Source organism: Phoca vitulina, unplaced genomic scaffold, assembly GCF_004348235.1.
Source record: "Phoca vitulina isolate PV1807 unplaced genomic scaffold, GSC_HSeal_1.0 scaffold65, whole genome shotgun sequence".
Classification (NCBI taxonomy): Eukaryota; Metazoa; Chordata; class Mammalia; order Carnivora; family Phocidae; genus Phoca; species Phoca vitulina.
In genome coordinates, this window is record NW_022589768.1 from 10088822 (window position 1) to 10104762 (window position 15941).

Below are 15941 nucleotides of genomic sequence, written 5' to 3' on the forward strand. Positions count from 1 at the left end.
GCCGCCCCCCCTTCTGCTTGCATTTGCACACCACCCCCATGTCAGCCCGCCTGGCCCATCATCACGTCTGGCTTTATTGCTGTCTGATGGCTGCATGCCCTGGATTCAGGGACTGTCAGAGGCTGCTTCCAGCTCCCATTCTCTCCAGAGGCTCTTCAAAACTGTGGCATGTTTTTTCAAGTTGCTACAGTGAGATCTGTGGGAAAACTTGTGTCTCCCGCAAGCCCATCAGGACCCCTCCCCACAGGAAAGCTGCTCCTGGTGTCTTGAAAGAAGAGTCCTTCCAACTTGGGGGGCCTCTTGTGCTTGCAGGGGTCAGACTGGGTGGGACTGGCAGAGGACTGATAGGAACTTGAAGGCTTCTACACCCCCATTTCTGAATCCATTTCTGTGTCTCCTAGATCTTTCTACAGAGTGATCGTCCTTGTCAAATTCCCTTGTGTCCCATTACCAGGGGCAGACACCGCAGGGAGTTTTTTTTTTTAACCAGGGATCTCTCAAAATTTACCCTTTGTGGTGTATTAGTTTTCTAGTGCTGCTGTGATAAAGGATTTTGTCACAAACTGAGTGGCTTCAAGTAACAGAAATTGTGTCACAGTTCTGGAGGCTGGACGTTCAAAATCAGGGTGTCAGCAGGGCCACGTTCCCTCTGAAGTCTGTAGGGGAGTCCTCCCTTGCCTCTTCCAGCTTCCGGTGCTTTGTTGGCCATCACTTGGCTTGCGGCTGCACCACGCTTCCTGCCGGTGTCATCTCACGCGCTCCCCTCCTGTCTCCGTATTCACGTGCTGCCTTCTTATAAGGACACCAGTCGAACTAGATTAGGGGCCCACCCTACTCCAGTATGACCTCGTCTTAATGACATCCACAACTAGTACAACTAGGCGTGTTGTACTATGTAGTGGGAATAGTGTGTAATGTTTACACGTTACGCCCCGGAGGCGTTACCTTAGTATCCTTCCAAGATGGGCTTGGGACAGAGACTTGTCCCAGTCCTTCCCAAGACCTGAGTGGCCCTGCATCCATGTCTAACCACTTCACACTCAGGGTTGGACGCCCCCCGTTGGGTTTCCACCCCTCGTCAGGAAATGATTTCTTACACCTCTTTCCTTGCTTCCACCAGATGGGCAAACACGACGAAGCCTGGATGATTCTCAAGCAAGTCCACGACACCAACATGAGGGCGAAGGGGGCCCCCGAGAAGGTGTTCACAGTGAGTGTGCGGCACCTAGGCCAACAAAGGGGGGCTCCCCTCTTTACTGTTTTGGCTTGCTAAGAATTTTATTATATTATGATATTTATTAATTTGACAAAGAAAATGTATCAGAGGGAGAATAAAAGCCTGACAGTCCTATTATTGTGTCATAATTATTTGTTCATTTTGATGGATATCCTTGTTACTGCTAATTGTTAAAAAAAATGCTGAAGGAAAAAACTAGCTGTGTTCATATGGGGATAAGCATATGTGCATATATTTACATCTACTTTTTTTTTTTTTTAAGAGAGAGAGAGTGTGAGTGAGCAGGGCGGGAGGGGCAGAGGAAGAGTGAGAGAGAGAGAATCTTAAGCAGGCTCCATGCTCAGCGCGTGGGCTCCATTCCACAACCCTGAGATCACGACCTGAGCTGAAATCAAGAGTCGGATGATTAACCAACTGAGCCAGCCAGGCACCCCTCCATCTATATATTTTTAAAGAGTACCCATAAGCATTCTGTATGTTGTCTTGTGGCATTCGTAATTATCCTTTTAACCAACATTAATGTTGGGAACGTTAACACAGTCTTCCTAAACATGCCCCAAATGCTAGAAATTTTTTTACCCCATTTTATTACCTTGTTCCTGTAAATATTGTCGCAGTGAACCTTCTCACACACATAGTTCCTTCCCGTTCATGTTCTCGGTTTGTTTTCCAAGATAGACTCCTAGAAATAAAATGACTGACTGAAAAAGCACTAGTATTTTTATAGCTCTTGACTTATATTGCCAGATTACATTTCAATAGGGTTGTGCCAATCTACAGTGCCATAGGCAACAGGATAGCCATTTCTCTCCTCCACCCTTATCAGCATTGGCGCTTAGCCTGAATTTTGTTTCTTGCTTGAAAAACTAGTGAGTGGTGATTTCCATGAAGATGTCCTGTTAGTTACCAGGATCTGTGTTCCCCCAACCACAACCCTCTGTGGCCAAGGAGGAATGCGTGCCCTGGGTCCCTGTTTTGCATAACTTCCCTTCCAGGCTGACTTCAAATCCACTTCCACAAGGAAGCCCTCCTGGGTTAACCCCCTCCTACTCCGATTCACTGCTTTTGCAGCTTTGGCCTCTGCCATTGATTCTGGACAACACACTTGTCCTTGTTAACTGTTGCTTAGAAGCCCTGATTCTCAGGCTGGGCCACATGGCAGGACCACGTGGCTAAGAATCCATGACCTGGAGCCTGACAGTCTGGGCCCAAATCCCAGTTGTGATACTTTCTAGCTGTGTGGCCTTAGGCAGGGTACTCCCTCTGCCTCAGGGTCTCTACTGGGAACAGAGGGATAATAATATCTCTAAGTATGGTTATGGTAAGGATTAAATAAAGTACCTAAACCAGTGTCTGCCTTGGAGTAGGGGCTACATAGATGTTAACTATTATTCAAAAATGTTATGACATAGGGGCGTCTGGGTGGCTCAGTCAGTTAAGCATCTGCCTTCGGCTCGGGTAGTGACCCCAGGGTCCTGGGATCCAGTCTAGCATCAGGCTCTCTGCTCAGTGGGGAGCATGCTTCTCCCTCTCCCTCTGCTGCTCCCCCTGCTTGTGCTCTTTCTCTGTGTGTGTGTGTCAAATAAATAAATAAAATCTTTTTAAAAAAGATTTTATTTATTTATTTGACAGAAAGAGAGAGAGACAGCGAGAGAGGGAACACAAGCAGGGTGAGTGGGAGAGGGAGAAGCAGGCTTCCTGCAGAGCAGGGAGCCCGATGTGGGGCTCAATCCCAGGACCCTGGGACAATGACCTGAGCTGAAGGCAGACGCCTAACGACTGAGCCACCCAGGCGCCCCAATAAATAAAATCTTAAAAATGACATATTTTTTCTTAAATTAATTCAAGCAATGAATTTTATTGCTATTCAGTCACCTATTTCCCTCAATTCCAATGCTCCTAAAAATATCTAAAATACGGGACCGGTGCTTTTATCAGAAACATTTATTAAGAAGCACAACTAACAGTAATAGTGCAGATGAAAGATGTTAAGGGTGTAAATGGTTCTCCCAAGTCCCCTATCCCCACCGCTGTCTGTGGTGGATTATAATGCTGCAGCTGGACTGCAGGTGTGGACCCCAGATGTTAGCGGAGAGCCCCCGCTCCGGGACCTCGGTGTGCTTGGCTCGGTCCTGCCCCACCCCCACCCATTCCACAGACTGCTCTCCAAGCTCCTGCTTATTCCTGAGAGACATCTTCATGGTCTGTCCGTGACTCAAGCCTCTGAATCCACATCAGCTGGGTTGGATTGTGGGCCACATCAACCTCATGTGAAATACACACGAAGATGCATAAACACACACACATCCACAGACACACATCATACATACAGACACACAGACATACCTCACTCATACCAAGCATTTGCGAGTTTAATAACCTTCATGACAATTTGAGGAACTTCCTCCCTGCCCCATCCCCCCCTCTTTTCCTCCTCCCTTTTCGCCTTCCCTCTCTTTCTCCTGTTCTCCCTCTGGAATATGGCAGATTCTCCTTGGCTCATGCACGGCTCACGCACTCGTCCTCCCTGGCATTCCCTGACCCGTCAAGCAGTCTGTTAGCCTATTTATTCCAAGCAAATCCACAGCTCTCTTGAGAGGAGTCCTGAGGGATGATTGCTCTCCACCTCATTTGTACACCTGTCCCTGACTGCCCCAGGGGACTGGAAACTCTTCCAGGTCTTTGTCTTACCCGGGTGGCCCATGCAGCCTCTCACACCCAGTGGCTTCCCTGACTGTTGCTTCCGGAAGGACCACTTCTAAATCAACCTTATGGGCTTGCCAGACTGGGAGTCCTTTTTAGAGATGTGATCCCACATTCTCTCTTCACAATGGGTTTATCCTTAAGCAGCCTAATTTTGAAGAATGAGGTCTTAGCTTGGAAATCAATAAAGCCTCCAGTTTCCAAAGGCACCATCTCAGTCTTTCACTTGAGCATCAGAACCCCTCCCCTCCGGGATGGCTGTGCAACCCGAGGAAGTCAGAGATCCCGGAGCGGAACAGGAGTGTGAACCATGGGTGGGCACTCTCTCTTACCCTGCCCTGCATGCTAGCCATGCTTCCACAGCCCTCACCTCTGCTTTTAGTAGTTTTCGTCTCACAGGAAAGAGAATCAGAAAGGTTTTGGCTTCAGCATTCCCTGCTGACTTGGTGATCATATTAATTGGGTAGAAGTGGATGACTGGATGGGCAGGGGAAAGAAAAGAAAGAAATAACCAGAAAGTGTTGACGGGTCAGAGAGCAGAGGCAGTCGGGAGTGAACTCCTGCCAGATGGGGTTAACTGCTTGGCTCTGGAGTGCTCTCCTCAGTAAATAATGCACCCTTGATTGTACTCAGAGAGCCGCAGATGCTAGGGTCCTCGCCTTCACCTTTGAGCCGCTGGGGTTCAGGACACCTACCCTAAAATATGGCACCTTGACATATTAAATATCTTTAGCTGAAGGAGTTTGAGAAAGTAGCAGAAGCAGGAAGATCACTCTGACCTCTCCCCACTTGCCCATCTTCTGGAACAGGTCATAGATCCCCTGTGTGAAGTGACTGTCCCTGTACCAGGAGGAAAGAAGACATTCTTATCACCAGAGATGGGGGGAGGGGTCAAGAAGCCTGCATTGACAAACCTTGTTAAATCAACTCTTTCTTCCTAGTTACTGCTTCACCATTGACTACCCTTAGCCCCACACCCCTTTGTCTTGTCAATTCTTCACAAATTCATTGTTTCATGGCCTCAAAGGTATAAAAGCTTTCTGCTCTGGTCACTTCCTCAGGCCTTCATTCTCTTTGGAAGGCTCCCTTGTTCATGTTAAAATTCAATAGAATGTGTAGGCTTTTCTCCTGTTAATCTGTGTTTGTCAGTTTAATTTTCAGACCCAGCCTGGGACACTAAGAGGGGCGAGAAAAACATGTTCCTCCCCTACAAAGCCCTAGGTTTCAGCCATCCCATTGGCTGGCTGCCACACAGTTTCTGATCTGCCACCTGGCAGGTGTCCCCAGTAAAATGTTCTGCAGGGCTAGGGTGAACACAGGCCATATTCTGATTTAGACCCAGTCAAAGACAAGTATCCTAGTTAATTGTAAAGTAGAATAATTTTGTTTGAGGTTGTCCATATACCACTCCCAAATCCCTAGGGAATAGAATGTTATTTTCCCTAGGAGCACCAAAAAGAAAAACATTGCATTTGAGTGGATATCTTAATGCTTTGGAGTATGATTTTTGACATGCTTCCTGATTTGATGTCAACCTTGCCCTCTGGCCTCTTCTGGCTACGGCAAGGGCTCAATGGCTTCCTGGGGATATTTGATACCGTGGAGCTCCAGCCAAGAGTTCTGTGGCAGGGCCTGTGCGTTCACTCCCCCATGTCCTTGTCAGAGCCCAGGAGGAGAGATCTGCAAAGGAGGAACACCTGCAGATGGTAGGACATGCCAGGAGCTTAAGAACTACTATTTTTAGGGTTTAGAAAAGCACAGCCATGCCGTCCTAGACTTCATGCTCAGAGTTAATGAGTCTGTTGTCCACACCCAAGGGCTGTTTTTTTCCTTGTGGATTAGCAGCCTTATCTCCTTCTCTCTTCCCATCTCCTCACATTCTCAGATGGCTGAAGAAAGCAATGGAGATGCTTGTAGGACTAAAACCTTTTTCTTTAGACAAAGTTCGTTGGAGGGGGTGATGGAAACTGAATTTTTTTGAGTGTGCTCCTCCATTTTCCTCTGAATAAGTCTGCAAGCATGGACCTTGCTAACTTGGATAACCATCTCCTTAACATGATGGCTAGTTATAGAATTCAGTGGTTGCTTTAAACACTAGGTAACTTGACAGTCACTGTCTTGGTGAGTCAGGATTGCACATTGGGGCTACCTGCTGACATTGGACAAATCAATTTTTTCTGGGGCCCTTTAGGGGGAGAACTGAGATATATAACCTTATCCCCATTCCCCATTTCTTTGATTTCCACTAGGAAAGCCAGAGACAGCAAGGAGGACATGATTTTTCATATTCTGCTGTGTTTTAAAAATATCTTAAGTAGTAGGGCACCTGGGTGGCTCAGTGTGTGAAGTGGCCAACTCTTGATTTCAGCTCAGGTCACAATCTCAGGGTCTTGGGATTGACCCCTGTGTTGGGCTCCATGCTCAGTGGGGAGTCTGCTTGAGGATTCTGTCTCTGCCCTCTCCTTCTGCCCCTCCCCCTGCTTGTGCACACATGCTCTCTCTCCCTCACTTTCTCTCTAAAATATATAAATCTTAAAAAAAAATCTTAAGTAACAACCCTCTCCCGCAACACACACACACACCATTGCTTACATGGGTTCTAGACTTCCGTGATGTTAATTGTTAATACCTATTAAGGATAGACTTGTGAATTTTAAGGTGGAGTCAACTCTACTGTGGGCAAATCAGATGTACATGGGAATTCAGCATATTATGACTGACGAATATAAATTTCTCAAAAGCATGATCTAGTGAAAAGATGGATTCATCTTGTCTGCAGGGAGACATATCTCCCTGAGAAAGATTTCCGAAGAGAGGCCATGTACATCTTTGGTTAAGAATCACTGAACTAGAGGGTCATCCAATGCTCCTGTAGCCTTCGATATGTGACATAAATTCAGTTACATTAATTAAAGATTGAAAAGTCTGACACAGAGTGGGGTTATGATTCTCTAGCCCATCTTTGTTTTGCAGGTTTCCCACATCAAAACTCCCAAGCAAATGGATGAATTCATTGAGATCCAGAGTTCAACAGGAACTTGGTACCAACGCTGGCTGGTCAGGTTCAAGACCACTTTCAAGCAGGTATGATTGGGAACATGTGGGCGATGAGAGGGGAGGATGTCTGGAATTCTGTAACTTTGGTGGATGAAGGATAAAGACCATGAATACCCCCATCAACTCCAGGCAGTGTGATGGGGAGGGAGTGCCCTGGATGGAATGTTTGGGACACAGTTGTGCATGCTTCTCACTCACCATGTGACTTGAGCCACAGACTCTCTAAACCTTAGTTTCTTTTCTTTGCTCTTCCTTCCCAAGGAGAGATTTTGAACACAAGCAGAACATCTATCTACTCTTTTTTTTTTTTTTTAAAGATTTTATTTATTTATTTGAGACAGAGAGAATGAGAGAGGGAGAGCACATGAGAGGGGGGAGGGTCAGAGGGAGAAGCAGGCTCCTTGCTGAGCAGGGAGCCCGATGCGGGACTCGATCCAGGGACTCCAGGATCATGACCTGAGCCGAAGGCAGTCGCTTAACCAACTGAGCCACCCAGGCGCCCACATCTATCTACTCTTAGTAAACATCCTTCTCTCTATCATCTTGTCTTTACATAATCTGTAGGAAGAAAGGAATGAGTGAAGTAGATGGCCCTTTGAGGTGTGTTGGTGGTTTCTGGGAAAGTCTCCATGAAGGGCAAGGCCATTTCTCTGGAGAAGTGACTCCTGTAGGCAACTCAGCTGTCCAGCACTGAGGCAGCCAATGAATGGTTGAATGGTTGTTAAATGTTGGAATATCACCCACTCCCACAGGCAAGGAGCAGAGCTCACTACTCAAGGTTTTCGAGTGTCTTGAAATCCCAACTCAGTGTGCTTTTGATGATGTATTACTATGTTCCCAGGGAAGATGCTCCAGAACCGTTATGTTGGAGGCTGAGGCCAGGCAGTAAGAAGAGAAGAGTCTTTGTTATTTGAACAGAATTGCTGCTTCTGGGAGATCATGGTTTTCCATTCTCTCATGGGGTCCTAGGAAATTTATCAGAAAATCCTAGAAATGAGCTCTTTCAAGTCACAAGTCTCTTGCTTTAATAACCCTTCTGTGTGTGGGTTACAGGTCTGGGATAATGCTCTGTACTGTGTGATGGGGCCCTACAGGATGAACACGCTGATTCTGTCTGTGGTCTGGTTCACCATGGCTTTAAGGTAAATTCTATCTTACTTAACTTCATTAACTTCCCTATGCCTCCAGCACCTCATCTATAAACCAGAGATTTCAATTTGTTCTAACTCCTAGAGTCTGGATGCTTTTGGCTGCAAGTAACAGGCAGCCCACTCTCGTGGCTTCTACAACAAGGACACGTCTTGTCCTTTGTAACAAGAATTCCATAGAGAGGCAGGCTCCACGTGGGGTTTCAGCCCCAGGCTCTATCTCTTGGTGGTTGCCAGATGCTTGTGCTCTTCTTGGCATCCCATCAATGTGGGAAAATGTCCCAAGGAGGAAGAGGCTGCCTCTCTCTGAGCTTCTCTTTGTAACAGCAAGGAAAGCTTTCTCAGGAGCCCCCCGCCGAAAGCCCCTGCATCCTTTTTCTCTATTAACCAGATGTATGTCACATACCTAGTGCCAAACTAACTGGTGAAGGGGATGGGATTTCCCAGTGACTTCAGACTAATCAGGATTTGTGTCTGAGCCAAAGATACCGTAACCTTCCCTGAGGGTTGATACCCAAACAAAATCTAGTTTCCAAGGAATGAGCAGGGAACGAGTGCTGAGTAGGCAGCTGTCACTTGCACTATGGCCATGGGATAAAGCAGTGAGACTCTGCAGTACTGTGCCCTACAATAAGGAAGAGCTAGTGTAATGGGAATGTGATTAGCTGGCTCTTCTCTTAATTGGTAGGTCATTTCATGCACCTCCAAATATCATGACCCTCTTTATGCCACTTAAGCCACTTAAAGCGTCTTGAAGCTATTTACTGTATAAAGAAAGTGCTTGCAATAATTTCTGGCACTTAGTAAGTGCTCAATTAATTGCTATTATCAGCGAGGAACTGTCAATGAGATTTAAAACTTCCATCTGTGAAATTGCTTGGTTCACCATCACCTGTGCCCAAAGGAAATGAAATGGGGTCTAATGACCTCTTTGATTCATGGAGGAATATGGGGAGACCTGATTTCTTTCAATACCTATTCATGGAGACCCAAATGGGTAAAAGTAAAGAGGAAGCCAGACCCTACTCCCCTCCACTTATTCTGTCTAAGTGAGGAGGGAACATTTCAGAAGCCAAAGATGGTAGACACTAGGATTCAATTCACTGAAAGTTCTAAAATATGTCTTGTTTATATTTACTTATAGCTGATTTAATTTTGTTGAATAGGTAATGCATTTCAAATGTTGAAACAACAGAAAAATACATGTGCATAGCTTTCCATAATGTAGCATCACACAGTCTTCAAACAGGGCCTTATTGCTAGACTCTTGGGAGGTCTTCAGACTTCTGCTATTACGAACGATACCACAATGAGTACTTGTTTGTAGGCGACTTTGTACTTGAGCGAGCTGATCAATGGAATAGGTTTCTAGAAATGGGATTATGGAGTCAAAGGGGTAAATCCATCAGTAAATTTTTTTGGACATTGACCTCTCCTCCATATGGTATTGTACAAATTTTTCCTGCGGTGTATGAGAGCATCTGTTTACCTATAACCTAGTAGTTGAGAATGATAATGGTGTGGTTTTAATTTGCATTTTTCCTATTATGAGTGGGACTGAGCATCTTTTTAAAATGTTTAGTGGCTAGTTTTTTGAGTTGAAGATCTTGAGTTCGGCAGGTATAAAGTTATATCATCTGCAGATGCAGGTAGTTTTGCCCCTTGCTTTGCAATTTTGTATTCCTGCAATTTTTTATTTCTTTCTCCTGTCTAACTGAGTTGGTTAAGCCCTACAATGTGGTGGTAAAGAGTAGTGGTGATAATGGGTGTCTGGGTCTTGTCCCTGACATTAGTGGAAATGCCTCTACTATTTCCACATGAAGTAAGATTCTACCTTTGAGCTGAGGTATGTATTTTCTTACATGTAAAGGAAGTGCCCACCAATTCCCAATCTATTTTTTCTTTAATCAGGAATGAATTTTTTTTAATCAAATGCCTTTTCAGAATCTATGGAGATGGTCATGATTTTTTTCCTTAGATCTGTTCATATGATGAGTGATGGTGTGGCACTTAGTAAGTGCCTTAATTTCTAATAATGAACCATATTCGTACATTTAAAATGAGCTTGATTTATATCAGGTTAGGGATACAGACTCTGATCATGAAAGAATAAAGCCTGTTGCTGCTTGAATATTCTGTCTTCTCTATTACAGCTACTATGGACTGACAGTTTGGTTCCCTGATATGATCCGGTATTTTCAAGACGAAGCATACAAGTCCAAAATGAAGGTGTTTTTCGGTGAGCACGTGTATGGCGCCACCATCAACTTCACGATGGAGAATCAGATTCATCAACATGGGAAACTTGTGAATGACAAGTAAGTGAGAGAGACCACGGGCTTTCCCCAGATCGGGGTGATGGTCTGTGGGGACTGTTCTTGGGAGAGGGGCCATTGGAAAGAGAATTCAGTAGGGCAGGTGAATGAGCTCCAAGGCTGTTGTGGTACCTCAGAGACACAATGAGGCCTGCTGGCCTCCAGTCATCCCTAATCACCTGGCTAGAACTTATTCATCCAAGGATAGAGACATTTGACTGAGGAGAGGCAATCAGACCATTTTTCCTGTGACCTCACACCTTTAATGGAGATGTGCACAGGGCTGTGGCCTCCTATTGGTGCCTGCCTATAAAGAGGGCCTAGAGGGTTGAGAACCCTATACTAATCCACTGCCTGGTTTTTGAGCTTTTTCTTTGATTTTGGAAGCTTCTCTAGAAGCAAATCCAGAGGCTAATATGACACTAGTCGGGAGATCTTGTGCTGACATTGCCCATGAAGAAATATTGCCCAAAGAACACTTTGGAAATGTTGAAAACGAAGGGACATTATGGATGGCCAGATGTCACCCATGACATGACACCATTCTCTGCAGAGACAAATTCAGTAAAAAGAGACCTCATTTATGAAGTTTCCAAAGTTCATTGACACTCTCATGTGATATTAGTAATAAATAATGATAGTATGACATTGATCATGAGGCTCATAATCATAACCATGGCAGCCAACATCATAAAGCATTTCTAGGTGTCAGCAGCTGCCTTAAGCACCCTCATAGACTGTTATGTAATCCTCACAAAAATGAAGGAAGCCTCCAGGAGGCAAGACATATGCTTTTCATTGTACAGGTGGGGAAATAGAAGCTCAGACAGGCTGAGTAGCTTGCCGAAATCACGCAGCTAATATAAATAGAAATGTCTCTCCCAATCTCGGCATTCGGACTCCAATCCCATACCCTTAATAACTGGATATTGTCTCACCGGGAAACTCTCCATTCCCACAGAGGCCCTGTGTTATATGGTGTCTTCTGCATTTAAAAGTTCATCGTGGGACGCCTGGGTGGCTCAGTCGGTTAAGCATTTGCCTTCGGCTCAGGTTATGATCCCAGGGTCTTGAGATCGAGCCCTGTGTCGGGCTCCTTGCTCGGTGGGGAGTCTGTTTCTCCCTCTCCCTCTACCCCTCCCCCCTGCTCATGCTCTCTCTCTCTCTCTCAAATAAATAAATAAAATCTTAAAAAAAATAATTTAAAAAGTTCATCGCAATGCCAGCATCCTCATGGTTTGCAACAGGCTGGTTTTGTAGTTCTTAGACTTAGCTACATAAAAAATGAGAATTTCTGATCCACTCTGTTCTTTTAATCTTTCTCAGCCTCTGGAAGCTTTCATCAAGCTTTTGGGTGGGAGTGAGGGGGAAGCAAGTGTTCTTGAAAGCAGTGGTCTCCTGTGGACCCAGGACCTCGCCTGGCACCATACAGTTATTGCCAAGGGTCTGGGAACGCACAGTCATGCCAAGGATTGTCTGAGAGTGGATGTGAATATTCTGCATGCACAGATATGCTGCCATGTTTCTATGTTTCAAGAGAATGTGGTTGTTTGGTGTAATTATTCAAATATAAATTCCTTCAGAAGTTGCAGTGAGTTAATTTTAACTTGTCATTTATATGGTTGTTTTGTTTTGCTTTATTTTGGAGAGAGCAGGGAGAGGGGCAGAGAGAGAATCCTAAGCGGACTCCATGCCCAGCACGGAGCCTGACTGGGGGCTTGATCTCACAACTCTGAAGTCATGAGTTGAGCCCAAAACAAGAGTCAGATGCTTAACTGACTGAGCCAGCCAGGCGCCCCTCATTTATGTTTTTTAACCAATGGATCCTGAAAGCACAACCATTATCACATGAAACCCATCATTTTTACCCCCAGCAAACTGAATAAAAAGGGTGTTTTTCTCCTTGGAAGATTAGGAACCTTGAAACTGGTTTCTTTTCTTGAGTTATGCTGCCACCTGCTGATCAGGGGCTAGAAAGCGCCTCATCTTTGAAAACCCTAACCCTCCTTGGAGAGTTAACTTTAGCTGGGGTGCCACATTTCTCCATATGTACCCTGTATTCCTCCTTTGACTTTATCCACACTTTGCTAATTTAAAAATTAAATAGAAATCATTTACCTTATTGACTGTCGCACACCGGGGAAAATGACTTTGGTGTAAGTAGGGCTTCAGACTTCACCCTCAGACTTTGTCAATAAAGGAGAACCTCTTGAAGCCTGAACTTCATCCTGTTGTAAGACAATCCCTTTGGCCCCAAGAAGAAATGAAAGTACACAGATTAGTTTGGGCCTGTTCCCCAAGCAGTATCTGCAGCTCTCCTGGTGCATCTAATGGGACCAGGTGGCTCTGAGTTCTCATCCTGCTTTTGCTCTAGAACTCGTAAGTTTTTGGAAAATGCAAGAAAGGCAAGAGAAAAAGTTCATATTCTAAACCCTGAGCCAAAATGTCAGGCCAGGCTTCTCATACTGTTAATTGAAAGCAGTATAGTTTTATTTATTTTTTTCCTGAGAGCATGTATAAACTAATTAATTACCCTCTCTGCTTGGGGAGACATTTCTGCTTGGCAGGGCTAATTTCTGTGAGGGTTAGGACGGTGAAGAGTATGATACAAGATAATCAGCCAGGAGAAAAATAGGAGAAAAGCTCTCATGAGTTTTCATGGAAGGTCAGGGAGTTGAACTCTGAAATGAGGGTGGCTTTGCAGAAAAGAGAAGGTTGGTTTCATGCATCACCCTGAGGCATTCCCTACACTGTTCAAAATTCCTTTGAGTGAGGCAGAAATAAGAATTTTTTTTAGCTGCAGTGGGTCTGTTTCAGGGCAGTTAAGTCCCATGAAGCTGCCATGGGTGGGAAATGTGTAAATTCACCTTCTGGCTTCCAGGTCTGGGGAAGGAGCTTGAGGGACTGGGTTTCAAGCCTCGATGGGTCAGAGACTAGCTGAGCCATCTCTGACCTGCGTAAGCCTCCAATTCCACATCTGAAAGCCATAATATCGATAGATAACATACCTCATGCTTCAGAGTTGATCAAATCTCTCAATTTAATATAGGTCCTGCAAAGATCTTTGTGGAGACGCTTCCGGGATATTTTATAACCTCACTGGCTACTGAAAATTGGCTTGCTTTCTCCCCATCGAATATTTACACAGGTTATTGCAAATAAATAGAAATCCTGTTGATTTGGGGATGTTTATTTGATATCTAAGCTCTTTCATTAGTCCTAACAGTTCCCCTCTGTTATTGTTGTATGATCCCATCATCTGCAAATAGCCATTGTTTTGTCTCCTTTCTTCTCTTTTTTATTCCATTGTGAAGTACATCAAATATGCAGAGAAGAGAGAATAATGCAAACAACCCAGTTCAGAGCAGCTGGCTTTATAAAATCATCAACTGTGCTATATTTACTTCAGATTTTAAAATAGATTAAGCATTACTCACTCTGTGAGCCTCGTTGTGATTCCTCTCCCTCCCAAAGCATAATGATTACCATTGTTAATAAACCTGGTGTTTCACTGGACCAAATGGACTTCACAGATATATTCAGAACATTCCATCCCAAAGCAATAGAATACACATTCTTCTCTAGTACCCATGGAACATTCTCCAGAATAGATCACATCCTAGGTCACAAATCAGGCCTCAACCGGTACTAAAAGATTGGGATCATTCCCTGCCTATTTTCAGACCACAATGCTTTGAAACTAGAACTCAATCACAAGAGGAAAGTCGGAAAGAACTCAAATACATGGAGGCTAAAGAGCATCCTACTAAAGAATGAATGGGTCAACCAGGAAATTAAAGAAGAATTAAAAAAATTCATGGAAACAAATGAAAATGAAAACACAACTGTTCAAAATCTTTGGGATACAGCAAAGGCAGTCCTAAGAGGAAAGTATATAGCAATACAAGCCTTTCTCAAGAAAGAAGAAAGGTCTCAAATACACAATCTAACCCTACACCTAAAGGAGCTGGAGAAAGAACAGCAAATAAAACCTAAACCCAGCAGGAGAAGAGAAATAATAAAGATCAGAGCAGAAGTCAATGAAATAGAAACCAAAGAACAGTAGAACAGATCAACGAAACTAGGAACTGGTTCTTTGAAAGAATTAACAAGATTGATAAGCCCCTGGCCAGACTTATCAAAAAGAAAAGAGAAATGACCCAAATCAACAAAATCATGAATGAAAGAGGAGAGATCACAACCAATACCAAAGAAATACAAACAATTCTAAGAACATATTATGAGCAACTCTATGCCAGCAAATTAGATAACCTGGAAGAAATGGATGCATTCCTAGAGATGTATCAACTACCAAAACTGAACCAGGAAGAAATAGAAAACCTGAACAGACCTATAACCACTAAGGAAATTGAAGCAGTCATCAAAAATTTCCCAAGAAACAAAAGCCCAGGGCCAGATGGCTTCCCAGGGGAATTCTACCAAACATTTCAAGAAGAATTAATACCTATTCTTCTGAAACTGTCCCAAAAAATGCTATTCAACATAGTATTAGAAGTCCTAGCCACAGCAATCAGACAACAAAAAGAAATCAAAGGCATCCAAATCAGCAAAGAAGAAGTCAAACTCTCATTCTTTGCAGATGATATGGTACTTTATGTGGAAAACCCAAAAGACTCCACCCCAAAACTGCTAGAACTCATACAGGAATTCAGTAAAGTGGCAGGATATCAAATCAATGCACAGAAATCAGTGGCATTCCTATACACCAACAACAAGACAGAAGAAAGAGAAATTAAGGAGCGGATCCCATTTACAATTGCACCCAAAACCATAAGATATCTAGGAATAAATCTAACCAAAGAGGCAAAAGAATCTGTACTCAGAAAACTATAAAATACTCATGAAAGAAATTGAGGAAGACACAAAGAAATGGAAAAACGTTCCATGCTCATGCATTGGAAGAACAAACATTGTGAAGATGTCGATGTTACCTAGAGCAATCTACACATTCAATGCAATCCCCATCAAAATACCATCCACTTTTTTCAAAGAAATGGAACAAATAATCCTAAAATTTGTATGGAACCAGAAAAGACCCCAAATAGGCAGAGGAAATGTTGAAAAAGAAAAGCAAAGCTGGCGGCATCACAATTCCGGACTTCAAGCTCTATTACAAAGCTGTCATCATCAAGACAGTACGGTACTGGCACAAAAACAGACACATAGATCAGTGTAACAGAACAGAGAGGCCAGAAATGGACCCTCAACTCCATGGTCAACTAATCTTTGACAAAGCAGGAAAGAATGTCCAATGGAAAAAAGACAGTCTCTTCAACAAATGGTGTTGGGAAAATTGGACAGCCACATGCAGAAGAATGAAACTGGACCATTTCCTTACACCATACACAAAAATAGACCCAAATGGTTGAAAGACCTCAATGTGAGACAGGAGTCCATCAAAATCCTAAAGGACAACACAGGCAGCAACCTCTTCGACCTCAGCTGCAGCAACTTCTTCCT

The 15941-nt window shown here is 44.0% G+C and overlaps 1 protein-coding gene across 4 annotated transcripts in view; it reads left to right on the forward strand.

Moving 5' to 3' along the window:
• SV2B (synaptic vesicle glycoprotein 2B) overlaps window positions 1-15941 on the forward strand; it is a 180333-nt gene that overhangs the window by 140890 nt on the left and 23502 nt on the right. For all 4 annotated transcript variants that reach the window (XM_032392088.1, XM_032392089.1, XM_032392086.1 and 1 more), the window contains 4 exons: window positions 1121-1210; window positions 6914-7024; window positions 8051-8139; window positions 10299-10463. In XM_032392088.1, coding sequence (XP_032247979.1) covers window positions 1121-1210; window positions 6914-7024; window positions 8051-8139; window positions 10299-10463 — 455 coding nt within the window. The remainder of the gene's footprint in view (window positions 1-1120; window positions 1211-6913; window positions 7025-8050; window positions 8140-10298; window positions 10464-15941) is intronic.